This window comes from Delphinus delphis, chromosome 18 (genome assembly GCF_949987515.2).
Source record: "Delphinus delphis chromosome 18, mDelDel1.2, whole genome shotgun sequence".
Lineage (NCBI taxonomy): Eukaryota > Metazoa > Chordata > Mammalia > Artiodactyla > Delphinidae > Delphinus > Delphinus delphis.
In genome coordinates this window covers 67,400,161-67,421,483 of record NC_082700.1, presented here as the reverse complement: position 1 = coordinate 67,421,483, position 21,323 = coordinate 67,400,161, and the positions used below count along the sequence as shown (strand labels likewise).

Sequence of the window (21,323 nt, the reverse complement as noted above, 5' to 3'; positions counted from 1 at the left end):
GGCCTGTGCTTGGGACCAGCTAGGCTCCCAGAAACTCACCTCAGCCCCATTCTGAGCAGCCTGACAGCCCCAACAAGCCTCAGAATGGGGCCTCACAGGGCCAGTCCTACTTAAAGGAATCAAAGGACTCCTCTCGCTTCAAAGAAAGCACCCAAATCTTCTGAAGAAAGATGAGCAGTCTGATAAAAAAAACATTTTTTTTTTGTTTGGATCGTAAAGAATAGTACAGACTAGAACAAAGTTTTATTTAGGTAAGTCTAACAAAGAAACACCAAAAAGTAAAACACATTAAAAACTTTATTGTAAGTACCACACATGTCTAAATTTCCATCAGTTTGCAACACTTCTGCTGGCTTTGCAGAACACAATAGTTGCAAGTTTCCTTAAATCTTGCTTTAGATCTTTTCAGGCTCATCTGCTCCGGCCACCCCCTCCTCCCCACGGTGGGGTCAGTCTACCCTGCCTCAGGCTGATATCCGATCACCCCAGGGCCAGGCGGAACCTGCCTCCAGAGGGGCTGGCCCTGCAGCTAGGACGCCCCGTACTGCTCCAGTGAGCCCACTCTTCTCTTTGTCCCATTTTTACTCCTAGCCTGAGTGGCTAACTGTGCATATTCTAAGCAAAATTAACTCCACTTAAGTTTCATGGAGTATTCCAGAACCTCGAATCGGTACCTATTATTTTTTAATGGAAGCAGGGAGTAGTTGGGAAAAATCCCCTAGACTGGAGCGGGCTGGAACAGGTGGAAGAGGGTTCAGTTCCCCGTCTCTCCTTCATTGGCCGGGTCTGGCCAACTCTGCGTGTGGCAGATATGAACTGCTCATCCCTAGGGAGTGGGGACCCTGAACTGCCACCCGGGTTTGAAAGCAAATTTGAGGGGGAAAAAAAAAAAGCAATGAAAAAAGTCCATAAAGAAAATTTGACAGGTCCTTTCTGAGTACCAGTCCCCTTTCCGGCGCGTATGATCAGATATAATGTAGGAAGATGCATTATAGTAAAAAGAATATGACAAGAGCAGTAATTTCCCATCTGGAGTGCTGTTCAACTGCTTGCAGAAATCTGTAATTTTAATGCATTTTAAACACATTAGGAATGGGAGATGAATTCTCCAAACCAAGGAAAATACTCCATAAAAAAATAAAGATAGAAAATACATGCTTCCTTCGTGGCAAACTTATCTTGGATACTTAATGGTAATGATCTTGGAATTAAGGGAGGGAGCAGCGGGGACCACCCTTTGCTCAGGAGGACAGGGAGGACATCTCGCCAGAGAGTGCCAGGTCCTGGGGCTGAGCTGGTAGCGGGACGGCACTGCTGTGGTCAGCAGCCCGCCGTTCCCTGTGCTGTCCGCTGGGACTGTCAGTGCTGCAGCAGGAAGTTGGTGGCCACGTTAAGGTCATTATTTGAAGCTCTCAGGGCTTCCAAAGCGTCACCTCTGGAAAATCCCATCTCCATGAGCCGGGCAACCTGAAAACAGAAACAAAACCAGAAAAGCCTGATGAGGCTGACGACACTGCCACTGACCCACCAGCCCCAAATGTTCCTCGTGTGCGTTCTGCAGGACAGATTAAAGAGCAATGACAACACAACCGGTTTCCATTTTAGTGTGGAATCTGATGCTTATAAAATTACAACCGGCTCACCTTTCACGGTGCTCACTGTATACAGCCGATAAATACGCGTTTCCTCACTGAGTCCTCACTTTAGAGACGAGGAAGGGGGCTTCTGAGGGTCAGTGACCCGCCAGGATGAGCAGAGGGTGGCCGAGCTGTGGCGCGGGGCCTGGGAAGCAGGTCTGCACCAGCCACACTCCTTCAGGGTCGAAGTTGACTCCCGAGGAAGAGCGTATCCAAGCTGCAGGTGTCCTGAGGCTGGCGGGCTCCGAGGGTGCACGCGCCTTTGCGTTCCTGTTGGCTCAGGCAGAGCACGGCCTTGGGGAGCCCACCCCCAACCCCGCCCCCGGCGTCTCACGGCAGGTGCAGCATCCCCGGAGTCCCCGCCGGCCTGCGGGCAGCAGCTGCGCAGAGGGGGCGAAGCCCGGGCAGAACAGCGTGGAGGAGGCAGCTAAAGCCACCGAGGGCAGGGAGGCCGAGGCCTCCATCTTTAAGACCACAAATCCCGAGTCTGTGAACGTAGAGGTTTCCTGTACTTTTACATACAGGCAGTCTCCAAGGTCAAAACAGGCAGTGTTACTACAGTGTATTCGTAACCTGTTTTCCCACTTTAAAATGTATTATAAAAACATTTATGACCCTGGACTAGCCGCAGGTGGTGGTGTTTTTTGTTTTTACTTATTTTGAAATATACTACATTTGCAATAATATATAGTGAAAAGTGATGCTCTTAACAAATGTTGAGATTTCCAGGACGTGTGAGTTGACAAGGGGCTGGGGACTTAGTCACCACTTCTAACCTTCCTTCCGGTAGAACGCGATGCCCTGGGGCTCCCCAGTGGTCAGAGCCCCGCTGCCTCTCCTTCCCCCCAGCTGAGGGGGGTGTGCACGGAGGGCGAGGGCAGGTGGGTCAAGCGGGTGGCCGCAGGGGTGACTGAGACCCCAGACTCCTCGTCCCTCAGGGGGCCTTAGGGAGAGGCTAACCGGTTGGGAGGAGACTCGGCCCACTTTTCAGAAGCTGGGGTTCTAGCTGGTGGTTTTTGAAACTGACGCTCTGATCCCTCATCAGTGGATCGTTGAGACTAGGATTAAAAAAAAGCACACAGCGAGGGTCCTCCCTCTAAGGAACCTCATTCCAGTTCTCCACCTCCACACACGCCTCCTAAGGGCCGGCCTGGGGGAGGAGACCGCCGACTTCCAGCTCAACTTCCGGGGGTAATGGACCGACTGACTGCTGGCGTGGGCAGAACGGCAGGGATCCCTGCTTCCATCTCCCGCTCTGGGAAAAAGTGGCCCTTTCGGGAGTCTCAGGAACACTTCTTCACGCACTGGCCGGGATGCAAAGCTCTTCCTCAAGGGAGCCGAATCTGAGTCTAACTAGTTACCGCCCGTGGGACTTCAAAGGCCCTAATTTGTCTTTTGAAGCCACAGGAAACAGCCCCATTCCCTTCTCTGCACGAGGCGCTCGAGTGGCCTCCCCACCTCTGCAGGCACGCAGCTCCTGGTCCGTCCCAGGCTGTGTGGCTCCGTGTCTCCCACCTTTGCTGCCGGTGTGTCCTCTGCTGGGCGGCTCTCCCCTTTGCCCTTGGCCTGGTTAACTCGTCTTTATCCACTGATCTCGCGGCCTGTGGCCCTTTCCCACGTTTCCCAGCCGAGGAGAAACCCAGAGTAGGGGTCTCGCGGTCCCACTGACCGCTGTCCTGTGCTCCTCCCAGCTGTGACTGAGGGCCGACAGCTTCTCCTTACCACCATACTGTAAGGACCCTGGCTGCCTTCGTTCATCCCTGTGTTTCAGAATCCAGCACTTTCCAGCCTGCCCCTCCCCTTCCAGCGCTCGTCCATTTGTGCTGCTGCAGAATATGGTACTGCTGGCGTGGTCTGCCCAGGGCAGAGGGCGGCTAGACGGTGCCACCCCAGCCCTTGGCACAGTGGGTGTGCGTGCACGTGTGTGCGTGCACACATGTCCCGAGCGTGTAGCTACAGCATCCTGGGGTGGTGAGTTAGCAGGCCTGCTGTAAACCCGGAGTGAAATGCGCTCAGGCTGGGCCTCCGAGTACGTTTGTATCTGTTCTTCCAGGGACTGGGAGCATCTCTGTCGAACTTCCTCTGATCGTTTTCTAGCCAACCAAAACTACTGCCAGCTTAAATTCTGTTGTTTCCTGTGCTAGCTCCCTCAAACTCTATCATCCCCACATCTGATTAGCACACTTGCTAAGCTCTACAACTCACGTCACTCAAGTTAAAATGCCAAGCATTCAAGGGCAAAGGCAGGGCCCAGCACTTACCAGCCCTCCCCTTTCCATCCAGCAGCTCATCAACAGGCTTCTTGAACTTTAACCAGTTTCAAACTTCATATTATTATCTGTCGCAATGTCACTACCCTCTCTCCCAACGCGGCAAGAAGTGCACATGTCTTGGTGGCATCCTGTGTCAACAGGATCAGTTTGGTGCCTTCAGACCACAAGGCTCTTTACCTCTCGCAAGTATCTCCTCGATCATCTATTTCAGGCTTCTGCCACACGTGACGCATGAGTTTTGCCGTTCAATGATCAGAATCCACACTCTTGCCTTTCCCTGGGGTCATTTCACACTGAGCAGCACTCGGGGACCCGCCGGATGTGCGTCAGCAGGGAGAGACCACCTCACTGGTCTGGGTACTGTGGCCAGGCTATTTCATACGCTCCTGGACGGAAATGACCTTTTACGATGTTTATTCCAGTCACTTCCGGTTAAGGACCACTACCTTTAGTGGAGTGAACGTGGCCAGTGAGGGGGTGGGCAGCTCTGCCTGCCTTCTCTCTGTCACCCACGGACATGATGCCACGGGCCAACGATGTGGCCGCTCTCAGTGACGGTGAACAGTGTGGCCAATGCTACACTCGCTGTCACCTCTAGTACTTCAAGCATAGCTAACGCCTGGCTACTCCTTTGCACCCAGCCGAGAGGAGCAAATCCACCTGTATGGCAATTCACGATTCATAGCCTGGAGCTGATGCCGTGTGAGCCTCGCCCCGGCGCTAGTACTGGGCGGGGCTGCCGGCCACAGCTTCCAACTGTACTGGAGTTCTCTCTCCACCGACTCCCGAGTCTGGTCCGAAATCCAGGAGATGCTGAGCACAGGCTGCTGCACACACAGAGCAGAGCAGCCGCGGCACTGCGGCCCCGAGGGAAAAGCTCTGGCCGGGCCGCCCCCGAGGGGCTGATGTCTGGTGTGAGGAGAAACGCGTTCTCTGCACACAAGGCTTCCTCCGGGTTCATTCTCTCTTCAGAAACACAACCACACGTGCCGTCACTGGCTTTGACAGCTGAGCTGGGTTTTTCTCAGGTCTCCGCTGAAAAGGATGTTTGCTGTCCTGTGCAGGCAGTGGCTGAGTGGCCATCGCAGCCCTTTGCCTAAAGCTGGCTTTGGAACCTTTTGCATTTCTTCAGGGGTGAGAAGACGAGTGTGATCAGAGGATTTTCACTGCTGGATGACCTGGTACTTTGACCAGATGAGAAAGCTCACAAAGTAGAAACAGTGTTAACGCTATTTAAAAACTGAACAAGCACAGGAAGAAAGGGCATCTGTAAGTTTCCTTTAGTGTCCAAAACTGTAAACATCTACAAAAAATGAAATGGCACGCCCGGGCGTGGGTATGAGGATAACAGTCAGAAAACCAGAAGGACAGCGAGAGGGGTTCCGACGGTGTTTCCTTGCTGCCCCGTCATCCTGCAGAGGACAGCGCTGGCTGGGGCAGCTGCAGCCAGGCAGGGGGCTGTGCCTCCCTCCCACTGCTGCCCTTCCTCAGGGGCTCAGCAGCGCACGGCCAGGACGGTAAGGGCCGCAGCAGACAGCTGCAGCCCCCGTGGTGGACACCGAGAATCACCGTCGTGGTCCTCCGTGGTTGGAACTTGTGCCCCTACTACCTCAAGGTAATTCTTACTCAAGAAAATGAATAAAACCCCACTTTAACACTCTGCTACTCTTTGACACAAGTGAAGTAGGACATTCATTCCAATGAGATTTATAGCAATTCCTCTCAGTTTGAAACACTCCTTTGCTTGTTTTGTTCAAAGACTGTGGTTTTCTTTAACTTCCCTTTAGCTAAGGGTGTCAGAAACAAATCGTTTTTGGGGTTCTTACTTCCCCAATTCTGACTCTTGCAGAAAACAACGCCCACCTGAAAGGTAGTCCCGACCAGGCCCCTGTGGGCTGCCCATGGTGGCTGGCCGCTTCCCAGGCCATGTGCGCACCCTGCCGGGAGGAGTGACCCCAGAGAGGCCCTGGGAGGTAGGCTTGCCCTTCCCTGCCCTCATTATAGCTGTCATTTGTCACCAGTCAGGGCAAGCTCAATGCCAGACCCCTGTGGGTCAGTGCCACCCTCATTCCCTATCAGCTGACCCCCTCTCTCCTCCTTGGAACTGCTGAACTCCTGTGATCCCACGGTTGGCTGAGCGGACTGGACCTGCTTATCTTACGCTCCCGCCCGGCCGCAGGTGGCTCAGCGGCCCCTCATCTTTGTACTCTCCTGCTAGCTTCAGGGTTTAGTCCTGAGAAGGCCCTTGCTACAGGCTGGGGGGGCTCGTTTGCTTGCATCTTTCAGTACTCAGCAGAATCAGGCACCCCCGAAAGTTGGTTTATTTGACTGCCACTCAATATTTCATTCTAATGGATAACATGTTCTAACACTAGCACTAGAGATTAGAGGTGGAAAGGTCTGACGAAGGACCACCCTCTAACACATTTTTAAGTGAAAAAAATTGTTCTTTTGAAAAAGAAGCCCTCCAACCACACCTTCACGTTCAGCCCTGCTCTAACCGCCACTGGGGCACCTGCTGTGTGTCAGGCTCTGTGTCAGGAGGGAAACGTGGAAGAGATGCTACTGGCCCTCGTGGAGCTCACCGTCTGCCAGGGAACCAGATGACATGGGCGTCTCTATACCAACACCCAACTCACTGTGGTCCAGATACTCAGAGCAGAAGCACTAAGTTTTCATAAGGTGAGCATTTTGGAGTTTAGACAGGTTTCTCAGAGGCAGTGGTGAGGACTCCAGAGATGAGGAGAGAGACTCACCGAGATTCAGATTCTCTCATACTGAATACATTTCACTACTTATCCACTATGACTGCGAGGGTCTGTGTGCCATCTCTCTTGGGCCGACGGATATTTCAGAGGACATGAATGGAATCCACACGACGGGTCTCACGTATTATAAACGTACGAAGTGGTACCATATCTCGAGTGGGCAAGAGTCTCATAAGCACCTGCACTGTAACATGTTCCCTGGGCAGGGATGGAAGACATTGCATACGTGGTTATGAGCATAACATGCCCCTTCTTTCACATCGAGTCCATCCTCCAGGGAAATCCAACACTGGGATTCCCTGTTTAAAATCCTGTATTGTTCCTTAATGCCTACAGCACGGAAGCAGAGGTCCATGCCCCGCTGAGGACCACTGGGAAGCCTCCCTACTTCTTCCCCACGTGAGGCCCATGCCCCAGGAGTCACTCTCCGCTCCAACCTCATCCACCTGTGCTTCCCCAGATCTGATGTGCTTTTCACCAGGCCACGTCTTTACAAAGAGCACTGCCCCCCGCCCTCCCACACTGGCAATCCTTCAGCAGCATCGGAAGATTTGCTCACAGTTGGCAAGAGCTGCCCCTGAGCCAGGCTCCACGCTGGGCTCTGCATCACGTGCAGGCAGGAATTGCTTGCCTTACCTATCTCCGTAGTTCAAGAACCTAGCCCAGTAGTTAGACTGGGCAGAGCGGACAGCTGATAACTGCTGGCTGACTACAAGGAAGGAAAGACGTGGCTGGAAGTGAGGAAGCCAACATTTGTGAAGTCCATGTTTGTCCTCCTTTCGTTAAATGCCAGCATTGGCTCAGTTAGTCCTGTTTAACTTCCTGGTCCGATTTCACCTGTGCGTCCCATTAAGCATAAACTGAAGGGACACCTTCTAAGCTTGGGGAGGGCTTAAGAGAGACAAACTTGGGAAGCTTTTTTCCCTTTTGATTTAAAACAAAAAAAAAATGAGGCCAATATGACAAAATTTCATTATTTGTTAATTTTGCGTATGGGTGTAATATGAAAATCCTTGGTTAAGAAGAAAAAGATAAAAAGAGACAGAAAAGCAGTAATGCATACACTTATTTTTAAGATACTAGTAGGGTTTGGGGTGGCATCTGCAAGGGGTGATGAACTGGCAAAGGTGCTTGTTGAAAAATAGTAGGAGTGGATCGTGAAGAACTAAAAATCCAGAAACTTAATAGCAATAGTACAAAAGCTGGCAAACATTTCTATGGTCGTATGTTAGAGTCTTACTAGATGTAATGGGGGATGCACATTCTTTCTTATAATATTCTTTGTTTTCAAAATAGATGGACTACATTTCCTATCTTTAATAACTCTCACTAAAATTCCTGAAGTATTTGCTCACATCAGAAAAAACTCAAATAATCATTTCTCTTTTCCTTGGTTTAGAAAATTACTAAGTTTCTTAAATGCATTTAAATCACATGACTGATGTTTAAAGTACAGCACATCTAATTGAAAAATTAAGCATAAAAAGGTTTTGTTAATTCAAACTACCTTAATGTTACTAACAAATAATTTTTTTAAAAAATAAATTTATTTATTTAAGTATTTTTGCCCGCATTGGGTCCTCGTCGCCGCGCGTGGGCTTTCTCCAGTTGCCATGAGCGGAGGTCACCCCTTGTCGTGGTGCGCGGGGCCTCTCCCTGGGGGGGCCCCTCCCACCGCGGAGTATGGGCTCCAGAGCGCAGCCTCAGCAGTTGTGGCGAACGGGCCCAGCTGCTCTATGGTACGTGGGATTCTCCCGGACCAGGGCCCGAACCTGCGTCCCCTGCATTGGCAGGCGGATTCCCAACCACTGTGCCACCAGGGAAGCCCCAAATAATATTTTAGACAGTGTCTAGCCTCCAACTAACCAAGAGATTATATGTAACTATACACTTGTAAACGTTACTGTAAATGTCTTGAGCTAAGAACAACATCCTTCTTCTCTTTTACAGTCTCTTGAGCACCTACCACAAAAACTACTGAGGGTCTACAGAGATAATGTTGAGGGGGACCTCCGTGTCTTAATGCGGGGCAGTCTGTAAGGCCATTTCGGGATAATCAAGAAATAGAAAAGACAAGATCTGGAAAAGTCAATGAATAAGGAAGCACGTTAAAAACAACCTCTCACGTATTTACATCTTTTCATAACAGAGCCAAGAAGAAGTAAATGATATTTAGAACTGATATCGACATCGTGTTAACCTCGCTCTCGTCATTCTGGGAGGATCAAGGAGAATGATTCATTAAAAAAAAAAACAACCCTAAAGACTTCAGTTACACACATTCACCTTGTTATCATTTTTTGACAGTTTTTTTCCCTCAAGTGTCAAAACTAAGAACTATTTCACCTTTAAATACTTTCTATCATCAACGGCTGCTCTGTTGTGAGGGATGTGACCTGGGTTCTATCAAGGAAACAGTAATATAACAGAACTTTCTTTTCACCTGAATTTGAGAGTATTAGTTTATTTTTTAATCTGTTATTATAAATGCCTTACAAATGCTGAGTTACTCGGCTTTATTTTCTAATCGTGGGGCTAACAGTTTTTTGGAAATTCACTAATGGAGGTGGAAGAGAACTATAGGCTCCTTAATCCATCTCTCAACCCTAACGAGCTGCTAAAAGGATGAGTCTGAGCTGAGAAGTTAAGGGTGAGGGGTTGGGTCAGCTCATCAGGCATATTCCATTGGTTTCTCTCACTTGTGGTGGCCTAACCCAGAGGTGCCAGTGGGGGCCCTGCCCAGAAGCCCCTCCTGAGTTCCAGAAAAAGTCAGGATACATACAGCTTTGCCACAGAGACCGAGTGCCTTGGGTCGGACTGGCTTTTGTTGGCTCTGGGAACAGGGGATGGGAAAGTGGGTGACTCGCTATGAAACACTGACCTTGATTTGCTTTTATGAGAAGAAAGCAACATTTGCAGTATGAAATTTAAAAGGGTTGTTACTGAAGTGCTCTCAACTTACTAGCTTAGGTTTTCAGAAACTTTCCAGTGTGAAATAATTACAAACTTCTAGAAAAATTTCAAGAAGAGCACAAAGAACCCAATTACTCTTCATCCACATTCACCAATTATTACTTTGCCACAGTTGCTTTCTGTCTACACACACACACACACACACACACACACACACTCCCATTTATTTTTCCTGAGCCACCTGAGATTAAGCTGCATACATCCTGTCCCTTTAGATCATCCTATTTCCTCGTTTCCTCTAATCTACAATACATACAATATAATTTCAGAATTGCTGTACTCATACCACCATGAAAGATAAACCCATGAAGACTTTGAGGTTTGCAGTTTTCTTTTTTCTAAGAGGGCATATTATGTTCAAAAGTTACCGAAATTAATTTTCCCTCTCCCTTTTGATTATATTATTCACTTAAGATACAGCTGGAACATTTATTTCAGTTTCTTTTTAGCTTTATGATTGTCCCCATTGCTGATTTGCTTTTTCAGTATGTAAAACATTAACTTGGTTCCTAAGTGAAAACCATACAAACAGAGAAGCTCCCTGTCCTTCTGCCTCCTTCTCTCCCAGCCTGCGTAGTGACCCAACTTCAGTAAACATGAAATATCACAGATTTAAAAATAAGCGATCACAATGCATTTTTTTTCAAATTATGCCTTCCTCAAACTCATAAGAACCACAGTAGCCAATAAAGGGCCCAAGTATCTATCACTGGTTTACCTGATACCAAAATCTTGGTACTTATATGCTTGATTTCTTTCCAGTCTCGTTCACCAAAACTGCTTGGAGTGTGACGCATGGGTTTAGGGTAAGTACCAGGTGTTACTGATTACCTGCTCCTCCGAAACCTCTAGAGGAGGGGACGCTTGTTGCTCAGACTGCCGACCATCCTGATAGTTTACGTTTCGTCGCTGACGTAGAGGAGGGAAAAGACGGTTCCAGTTGATCATTCCTCCCTAAAAAGAGATCAATGCACAGCGATCAGACAGGGGAGGAGCAGAAACATGGTAACGCACTAAAGAGCTTTCTCTTGCAATGCAGTCACAGCTGCAGACTGGAAATAAAATGTCCGACGGACCTGCTGAGTGCAAGCTGAATCAACAGGCTAAAATCGGCAGCCTGCAGTAGGTGCACAGAGAGCAAAGAAGGTAGCAGGTACTGCCAAAGGGATTTGTGCAACTTGACTCCAGAAGGCAGTGGAAGACACATGCAGTCACTCCTAACCTCAGTCCCGTGGTGTCCCCACCGACACTGTCCCAACTCCGCTGGACTTGGGAAGATGCGAGTGGAGGCTAATTCAGGGCTGGCAACCAGAAACCTGGAGCTTCCTTCAGCAGCTCTTTAAGATGGTGCTTCTCCCCCTTTCTCCTCCAGCTCCTCTTCTCCCTGTTCTTGTTCTTTTTTAAAATTTGAGTAAATTCTGAGCAAGGTCCATGGAGAGAGACTGCAGGTGGAGATAAAACCCAGGTTGGGGGACAGGCTCGGGAATGTGATGGTAAACCTTACACACAGGGACAAGAGGTTCACACCTGTCCTCTGTGTGGCTTTATGGATAACTTCACATTGGTGGCGATGTCATTTCTTGCCTTTTCTATGTCATCAATGAAAAAAAGCCACTATGTGGCTAGACAGGCAGCCTCCTCCACCGCATGCACTGCTTTTTAAAAGCACTGCACGATGTTTTTAAAAACCTGACTTTTTAACCTATATGCCACCTTTTAAATTTATCAACTTAAATCTGTTTCTGGACGTCTTCTAGTTCTGGAAGATTTAGAGACTAAGAAAACCTAAAATTTTTCCTATTATAATACAGGAAAATTATAATACCTAAACATGCTAGATAAAATTTAAAAATATTTCATATGCATAGCTGAACATAAAGGGAAGATGGAGGCCCCAAGGTGCCAGAAACAAGCTCTGGAAAACCAGGGCAGTAAAGAAGAGAGGATATGGTGCGAGGGGGAGCACATCCTGCTAGTCCAGAGCTACTTGGGTTTTTTTTTTTTTTTTGCGGTACGCGGGCCTCTCACTGTTGTGGCCTCCCCCGTTGCGGAGCACAGGCTCCAGACACGCAGGCCCAGCGGCCATGGCTCACGGGCCCAGCCGCTCCGTGGCATGCGGGATCCTCCCGGACCGGGGCACGAACCCGCGTCCCCTGAATCGGCAGGCGGACTCTCAACCACTGCGCCACCAGGGAAGCCCGCTACTTGGGTTTTATCACCTATTTGGGTTCAGGAGAGGAGGCCTTGGGTCTGAAAGAGGCAGTGACTTTAAGCTCATTACCTCCTTAAAGGCACAACCTCAAATGGCAGCACCCCTAGTGAGAGAGGATGAGAAAAAAACCAACCAAAGAGCAGATTTTCCTGAGGGAGGGAGCAGAAATCTCGGTCTGCCTGAGAGGTGAGAACTGCAGGGAAATTTGGGGTTCAAGTTACACCACATATCTGCTCTAAGAACCCATCGAAAAGTACATAAAATTCGTTCTGGGATTGGAGATGGATACACCTAAGGAGCCAAGCAGAGGCAAATCTAAAGTTATTCTGGAGAGACACTCTCTCATCCTGGAATTAGATGAATTAGATGGGATTCACAGATACAGCTCCAGTGGGGGAAGACTCGGACCCCAAACTACAAAACCCATGAGGAAAACACCCATCATGAGCAGGAGTCAGTGTGTACAATAAACAGGAGGATTAGATCCCCAAGGACTCAAATTTACAACATTCTGAGAAAAACTATAAAATTAGAAGTTTTAAGATGACTGAGATACAGAAGGAGTTAAAAAAAAAGAATAGGACACTATAAAAAAAAGATAGTTTTTTTAAAAAATAGGGAAACTAAAAATAGAGATATTATGCAAAACTGTTCTGGAGAGATACTGGTAGAAATAAATTCAAATATATTAATGATCACACTAAATATACATTGACAAACTCACAAGCTGAAAGGCTGAGACTGTCAGTTTTGAAATCTCTCCCATTCCCCCCAACCCAACAATAGACAAACTGAAAATATAAAGACATAGACAAGTTGATGTAAAGAGATGGAAAAAGAAATATTAAAGCAAACTGATGTTGTTATATTCATGTCAAATAAACAGACCTCAAGGGCAAAAGAGGCATTATTAGGGATAAAACCACTAAAATACATTGATATTATTTATATATAACATTACAGCATCAAAATACAGAAAGTAAAATTTAACAAAATTACAAGTGAAGTGGAAACATCTAGACATATATTTAATTTTTAGCATATACTGATAGATCAAGCAGACAGACAATTAATAACAATACAGAACATAAATAACAAGTTTGTCTAGATGGACATATATAGCCTGCACTCAATTTTTAGAGAATATACATTCTTTTCTGTTATAAGTAAATTATTTATTAAAAAAGTGACAGTGCACTAAGTCCTATATAAAATATCTGCAAATACCAAAACATAAATATTATACAGACTATATTCTCTGACTACAATGCAACTAAAAGTAAATATCAAAATTATAATTAATATAAAACAAACAAAAATGCACACATTTGAGATCAAAAATGAAAAATCGTAATGGAAGTTAGAAGACATCTAAAAGTGAATAAAATTGAGACTACTACCAATCAAAGCTTGTGGGATATAATTAAGTAGTTGATGTAATTTTAAAATATTGCACTTAAAGAAAATGAAGACTGAAAATTAAACAGTTAAATACAATTTAAGAAGTTAGAGAAGGTAACAATGGTCTAAAGAAATTGGTAAGAATGAAGTACAGAGCAAATGTTAATAAAGTGGGAAACAGAGACACAACAGAAGGAATCAATGAAAACCCAATGCTGACTGTTGAAAAAGTCAAATAAAATGAATAAACCTGATGCTTAGTGAAATGACAGAGAAAGAAGCACAAATTATATTAGGAATAACACAAGGAACATAATGACAGATATTAAATAAGAATACTTTATTTGTGCTAACAACTTTGATGAAATAGACAATTTTCTAGAAAAATATAACTTGCCAAAACTCAAGAAGGAATAGAAATTGGTAATCAGTTTTTTTTTTTTTTTTTCTGTACGCGGGCCTCTCACCGTTGTGGCCTCTCCCGTTGCGGAGCACAGGCTCCAGACGCACAGGCTCAGCGGCCATGGCTCACGGACCCAACCGCTCCGTGGCACGTGGGATCCTCCCGGACCGGGGCATGAACCCCTGTCCCCTGCATCGGCAGGTGGACTCCCAACCACTGCGCCACCAGGGAAGCCCTGGTAATCAGTTTTAAAAATTGTTCAGGAACGTCGACTAAAGCTGCACATACGTGGATGCCTCAGCAAATTCCATTCCTGGGCAACATAAATGCAAACACATGCTCACCAAGGGCAGGGACCAGAACGTTCTCAGCAGTGTTGCTTGTAAACCTCAAAGACTGGAAACTACCCAAATGCCCATTAAGTAGAATGGATACTTTATAGTATAGTCACATGATGTAGTATTATATAGCAGTTCAAATGAACAAACTACAATTATATGCAACAATATGACTAAATCTCTCAAATAAAATGTTAAATAAAATAAACACCAAAAAGTACATTTGTATGATTACTTTTATATAATGCTAACTTTTCTGTATGTTATACTTCAATAGAAAGTTACAAAAAGAAATAGAAAACCTGATTAGACGTTTAGCCATTAATGTAATTGAAATAATACTTAAAAATCTACCTACCAAAAATCTACGGTGAAGTCTATGAAAATTCTGAGGGCCTGCCATCTTACACAAGTTGTTCTAGAGAACAGAAAAGAAGAAGAGCTCCCCACCTAATTTTTTGAGGCCATATAACGCTGTTTCCAAAAGTCAGAGAAGGCTATTATGAGAAAGAAGAATTATAAAACAATCTATTTTTCATTTATGGACAGATGCAATAATCCTAAATAAAAGATTAGCAAACTCAATCCAACAATGTTCAAAAAAGATCATCATCTTATCCATTATGATATACTATATTAGGATTTATCTCAGGAATCTTAGAAAATATAGTAATGTAATTCACACATTAACAGATTAAAGGAGGAAAACCAAATGCTCACATTCAACAGATATAAAAATAATTTAATACAACTTGATGAAGAGACAAGAATGCCTATTATCACCACTTGCATTCAACATGAGTCATGGCATAATGAGGATGAAACCAACCACTTGTGAAAGAAAATGCAGAAGGATGGAAAGGGAGAAACTGTCATCACACATGATGATTGTCTACCTAGAAAATGAGAACCAATGAGTACAAAATAAAAAAAAAAAGTAACATTCCTTGCCTGTGATCACTGAGAAAATATAAGTGCAAAAAATTCCTATTTACAAAGAGAAATAAAAACCATTAGGTACTTAGGAATTAAATCCAACAAAAAATTTGCAAGATCTATATGAAAAATGGTAAACTTGATTGAAGGATATCAGAAGACCTAAATAAGTGGAAAGATAGCACATTCCTGCCTGGAAGACTCAATACTGTCATCTTTTCACACTCGGCCAATTCCAGGCTGTAGCAGAGACTGCTGGTTGACTTTCAATATCCACATTCCCTTTCCTTTAAAAATAGGACTTTTTTGGGGGGGAGTGACGCACAGTTAGTACATTTCTCAGCTTCCCCCACGAGGACTCAGTTCTGCTATTGGTATGCAAGCAAAAAGGGCACCTGGGACCTCCAGAAGAGATCTCTTTTTATTTCTTTTAAATGAGTTAAATTAAAAAAAAATTATCTACAATGTTGTGTTAATTTCTGCTGTACAGTAAAGTGATTCAGTTACACATATATATATTCTTTTTCATATTCTTTTCCATTATGGTTTATTACAGGATATTGAATATAGTTCCCTGTGCTCTACAGTAGGACCTTGTTGTTTATCCATCTTATAAAATTAGTTTGCATCCGCTAATCTCAAACTCCCAATCCATCCTTCCCCCACCCCGTTCCAGAAGAGATCTTAAAGGGAGGGATGCACCCTTCCTCATTGTTTCCTCCTCCTTCCTGGAGCCCAGGCGGGCTGAGGACAGGGCAAGAGCCAGAGAAAAGGAGCCTCGGGGTGCAACTTCATGCAGGGGCCCCACCAGCTCGGGGCTATCAACCTCTGACTTCTTTTAAACGAGACAAACTTCTGCCTTGTTTAGGTTTCTGTGATTTTGTTTTCTGTCATATGGAGCTAAACCTATTCCTAATGGGTATATATTCAAAATTCACACACACGCGCATGTGCGCTTTGGTTGAACGAGACAACCTCAAGGGTCAAGACTAGACCTGAATATTTTCAAGAAGTATAAGGGAGGGTTTTTTTTTCTACTAGTTACTAGGACTTACTGTTAGACTACAAGAATGAAAGTAGGACGGTATTAGCACATGATAGGTAAACAGGTCAAAGAAACAGGAGAGACAGTCAACAAATCAAAAGTAAACATGGGCACTTGGTATATGATGGAGGAAACATTGTAAGTCAGCAGGAAAAAGACACACCACTTAATGAACAGTACTAGGACAAATGGTTATAGAGATGGAAAAAGAGAGGACCTCCCTGGTGGTCCAGTGGTTGGGACTCTGTACTTCCAATGCAGGGGGCATGGGTTCGATCCCTGATTGGGGAACTAGGATCCCACATGCTGTGCGGCATGACCAAATAAATAAATTAATTTAAAAAAAGAGATAAAATTTGACCTTTACTTCATATCGTATACAAAAACAAATTTATTTTATAATAAACCCCACAGGGACTTCCCCAGCGGTCCAGTGGCTACGACTCCGTTCTTCCAATGCAGGGGGTGCGGGTTCGATCCCTGGTCGGGGAACTAAGATCCCACACGCCGCGTCGTGCAGCCAAAAAATAAACAACAACAATGTGATTAAACCAGCCAAGATGACTAAATATAAAAATAAAATAAAATAAAATAAACCCCATAGATTAAAGATTTAAATCTGGAAAGCTAAACTGTTAAAAATTTTAGAAGAAATAAGAGGCATTCTTTATGTTGCTGGGATAGGAAAGGATTTCTAAAACAAAAATATAAAGGATCAATCATAAAAAAGGATTGCTAACAATTACTACAAACAAGAACTTTTGTATGATTAAAAAAAATAAAGCTAGAAGGCAAAGTACAGATTAAGAGAAAATGTTTGTAACATATAACTGACAAAACAGTATCCAGAATATGTAAAGAATCAATGAGAAAAAATAAATAATACAAGAGAAAAGCGGACGTATATGAATAAATGTATATGAATAAACAATTTACAGAAGAGGAAACCCTGAGTCAATAAACATAAGAAAAGATGTTCAACCCCACTAGCATTAGGAAATGCAAATTAAAACAGCAATAAGTCATTTCATACCTGTAAGACTGGCAAAAATAAAACGTCTAACAATACCAAGGATACGGATGATGTGAAGGAAATAGGAACTCCATATATTGTTGATGAGAGTTTAAATGGGCACAAACACTTTAGAGGACAATGTGTCAAGATCTAGTAAAACTGAGGATGTTCTGATCTAGGAATTTCATCTCCAGGGAGCTATGAGTGCCTAATGGGGCATTTATGAGGATATTCTGTGAAGCACTGATTATAATATTAAGTAAGCAAATGTAAAAAATTCAACTGTCCCTAAAGAGGGAAATAAATTATTAAGTGGTTCTATTATATATGTGCAGCTAGAATAAATGAACTAGATCTAATGGATAAATCTCAAAAATACAATGAACAAAGAAAGTTGTATAAGAATATGGATGTACAATACCATTTACATAAATTAAAATATATTTAGAATAGTATACTATTTAAACTATTTTACAGATAGTTTACATATACACAGTTTACATATACATACGGCAATTAGTGGTGATTCTGCTTCCCAGGGGATATTTGGCAATGTCTGGAGGCATTTTTGGTTGTCTTGGGTTGGGGGTGGGAGGTTGGGGACATGATGGTGGTGCTGTTGGTATTCAGCGAGTAGAGGCCAGGGATGCTGCTAAACATCCTATAAGGCACAGGACAGACCCCGTGACAAAGGATGGCCTGGACCAAAATGCCCACAGTGTCCAGGCTGAGAAGCCTTGATATATACTCACAGGTGGCGAAGATACAAACACGCACCGGCAGTAGATACCATACAAAAGCATCAGACACGACACAACTGCTATGGAACGCTGGGAAGAGGAATGAAACTTTGGCTGATTCTGTAACATTTTATTCTTCAAAGGGAGAGTGAAAGAGTAGGCAAAACAAAACAAAACTAAACCTCAAGCTGTGATAGTAAAAAAGTGCTTAAAAAGCAGAAAGTTACAGGAGCTCTAGGTTCTGGGATGTTTTGACACTAATCTGCTCTTTCTGTAGGTTCAGCCTGAGCCTCTGCAAACAGGAAACGCTTCCTTCACTTTGTCTTCTTCAAAAGCAATAACCACATATTCAAAAGAGGAAGAAGGAAACAGCTTGCATTTTGAACAGCCATTTTATGTTATTAGTTGTAAGGAGATCTTCAAATGAAGTAAAATTTCTTGTGAAAATTAATGAACAACTAATTTTCCAACTGAGAGCAGTAAACGTTTGTTAACGGTTCATCAAGTGGAAGTCACATGGAGTAGAACTCCACCTCTAAAGGCCTTGGCGGGTTTCTGAAGGGACGATCAGGTCAGGCAGTGTCTATACCGAGAAGCCTGGTCAGAAGAGCCCCCCAGGGTCCTCTGGGGGCACTTGCAGCTCCCACGGGAGAGAGGAGCAAGGTGCACGTTCTGGTCCTTGCTCCCATGGAGCTCCTGATCTCCTCGGGGAAGGCATGACATCCAGAAAGGGAAAAGCCAGAAGCAGGCAAGATGGCCTGTAACCAGGAAGGAAGCCACGAGGCATCAGTTAAAGGGCACGGCCAAAGCTCGGGGGTAGAACTACAAAGAGGATGGGGGCTTAGCGGAGTTTTAGAGGATGAGGATGATTTCAACAATGGAGAGGAGAACCAGGCATTTTTTTCAGCCTGTTCAAAGACAGGGGACTGAGAATGGGTTTATTCCTACTTCAAGGGCCAAAGCAACACTAAGGAGAAATAACAGAGGAACGAAAAATAGAGGATGCTGAGTGACCGAGAGCAGTCTCCAGTGCCAAAATACCTGGGTTCAAATCCCAGCTCTGCCACTTATTATGTGAACTTAGGCTTCAGTTTTTTTTTTTTTAAACTTCTCTGAACCTCAGTTTTCTCATCTGTATTATGGGAATAATAACTACGTTCACCTCATAAGGATATGAGAAATAAATGAGTTAATATATGTAAAGCATTTAAAACAGAGCTTGAAAACTTCTAAAACCTTATTACATACACATTAGCTATTATTACTATCCAATATTTGCATTGTATCTTACAGTGGTATTTCTTGTCTTCCCAGCTAGCCTATAGCACCCTGGAGAGCTGCACTGGGGGTAAGATTTGCATGAAACTCCCCAGGTGGCCGGCACAGCTCTCAGCTCAGTGCAGCCTGAGCTGAATCCCCAGCAAAGAATGATTACAGAGCAGGCACAATGAATGTGATGGTTTAGGACAATTAAAATTCTTTCCAAAAGCATCCTCATCTTATTTTTAAAAGGTCAGTCACTGGGGGAAAAAAATGCATCCTTTATTCTCCATCTTTGGTGATCTGGAGCCCTTTATCAGAGGGCTACGTTTTGAACTGTAAAGCAGGCGGGGCCGCCTCCACGGCACTGTCTGTGGCTGCCTGCGGACCATGTCGGGAAGATTCTGGGGGAGGGTATGGGTTCATCAGGAAACAGTGACATGACTGCTTAGTGATACCTGCCTTGGGCACGGAGGAGGCGAGGTGGCACCTATACAGGAACTACTAACCCTGCTATAGACCATGGCTGTCCAGTATTTTCCACATCATGGCACACACAGAAAGATATATTTGTGTGACACACAGGACAGAGAAAGCTGCATGCAATCAGCCTGGCAGCTTCAGGCCCTTCCCAGCTGCCCCAAAGGCTGAGGGGATCAACACCTCATCAGGCCATCTGTGACCGTGACACAGTGTTCGGGAAGTTCTGCCACAGACCTTAAGGAAATACTTGTACATTTAACGTGAGCAATTTACACCGGGGACGGGCTATCATGGAGTTGAGACGCAGAGGAGACCAGATTGTTTCAGGTGCATCAGTTAAGGTAAAAATCAATGGAATTGTTGTGTGTCTCCTCAAGTACCTGGTAGTACCTGAAGCCATGAAGCTAAAAAGAGAACTAAGACAATGTCTGTGCCTTCTCGAAGCTCCCAGTCTGGTATCCTAACCATTAAATTGCTTTTTCTTTTTCTTCCAGGTTACTCGTAACACCCTCTGCTTGATCAGTGGTACCTCCTCCGCTGTCCGCCCGCCATGACCCCTGGCTGCACTGGGCCCTACTGTTCCCCTCCCGACACCTCTCTCTGGCTTCTGTGGAATCACACTTTCTTGGTCTTTCAAGCCGTCTGGTCTGAGCGTCCCTCAGAGACGCCTTCTCCGGTTCATGTCCTTTATACGCTGGTGTCCCTTAAGGTTCTGTTAGGATTATTCCTCTTCTCTCTCCACGTCTGTCCCCAGGGTTTTAGTCTCCCTGCGTGTGGTGGAGACTCCTACCCGCTTTCCCCCTCCAGGTGCTGCCCCTCAGAGCCACACGACCAACTCTCCTGATGCTTCCCCTTAGGTGTTCCAGAGACATGTCAAATGGAGCGCATCCCAAACAACACTCATCGTCAACCCCGTACCTCTTCCTCTGTCCCCAGTCTTGGGGAATGACACCAATGTCCTTCCACAGCACAAGCCAGCTCACCAGGCTCTGGTAATTATAACTCCTAAATACCTTTGGAATCCATCCATTTCTCTCCATCCTGACTCTCACTGTCCTATTTTAGATGGCCATCAAGGGCGGGCATGGCTTCAGAGTGATTATCCTGAGATACAAAGCTCATCATGACAACCTAAGTGCCCATCATCGGATGAATGGATAAAGAAGATGTGGCACATATACACAATGGAATATTACTCAGCCATAAAAAGAAACGAAATTGAGCTATCTGTAATGAGGTGGATGGACCTAGAGTCTGTCATACAGAGTGAAGTAAGTCAGAAAGAGAAAGACAAATACCGTATGCTAACACATATATATGGAATTTAAGAAAAAAAAATGTCATGAAGAATCTACTTAAAAACTCTTCAATGGTTCCCCGTTGTCTTTTCATTAATCTTAAAATACTTTTTTTCTTCATTAATAGCAATCGCAAAAATCACTATTTGGTGACATACTTTTATAAAAAAACGTTTTCCAAAACAGAAAAATAATTAATGAGAAGAATGTCATTATTTTCTATTTTTGTAAACTTCTTTTGTGTGACGTAACGAAATATAGTTGGATTCTCGTATCTGCTTCTGCAGTCAATTCTGTTACACGCTACTCTGGCTTCTGAAGTATATAAAAAAATCTAGCCACGTCTAGATATATAGTTAGAAAAAAAATCGGAGTATATTAAGAGCCTTTTCAGATAAGCGTAGGTATTCTTCTTTGATACTACTCAAGTCCCTACTGGCTTTAGGGTGCAATTCAGGTTTCTCACCAGGGCTCGCCAGCCTCCTGTTCACCGTTCCAATGGTTTTCCTCACCATTCCGGACTCACATTCTCGACTCCTGC

General features: G+C 44.8%; 1 protein-coding gene across 2 annotated transcripts in view; it reads right to left on the bottom strand.

Moving 5' to 3' along the window:
* Positions 1–279: 279 nt before the first annotated feature.
* UBAC2 (UBA domain containing 2) overlaps positions 280–21,323 on the bottom strand; it is a 152,632-nt gene continuing 131,588 nt past the window's right edge. For both annotated transcript variants that reach the window (XM_059995767.1, XM_059995768.1), the window contains 2 exons: positions 10,483–10,605; positions 280–1,467 (listed from right to left, as the gene is read on the bottom strand). In XM_059995767.1, the coding sequence (XP_059851750.1) occupies positions 1,360–1,467; positions 10,483–10,605 (231 nt within the window). In that variant the 3' untranslated portion in view covers positions 280–1,359. The remainder of the gene's footprint in view (positions 1,468–10,482; positions 10,606–21,323) is intronic.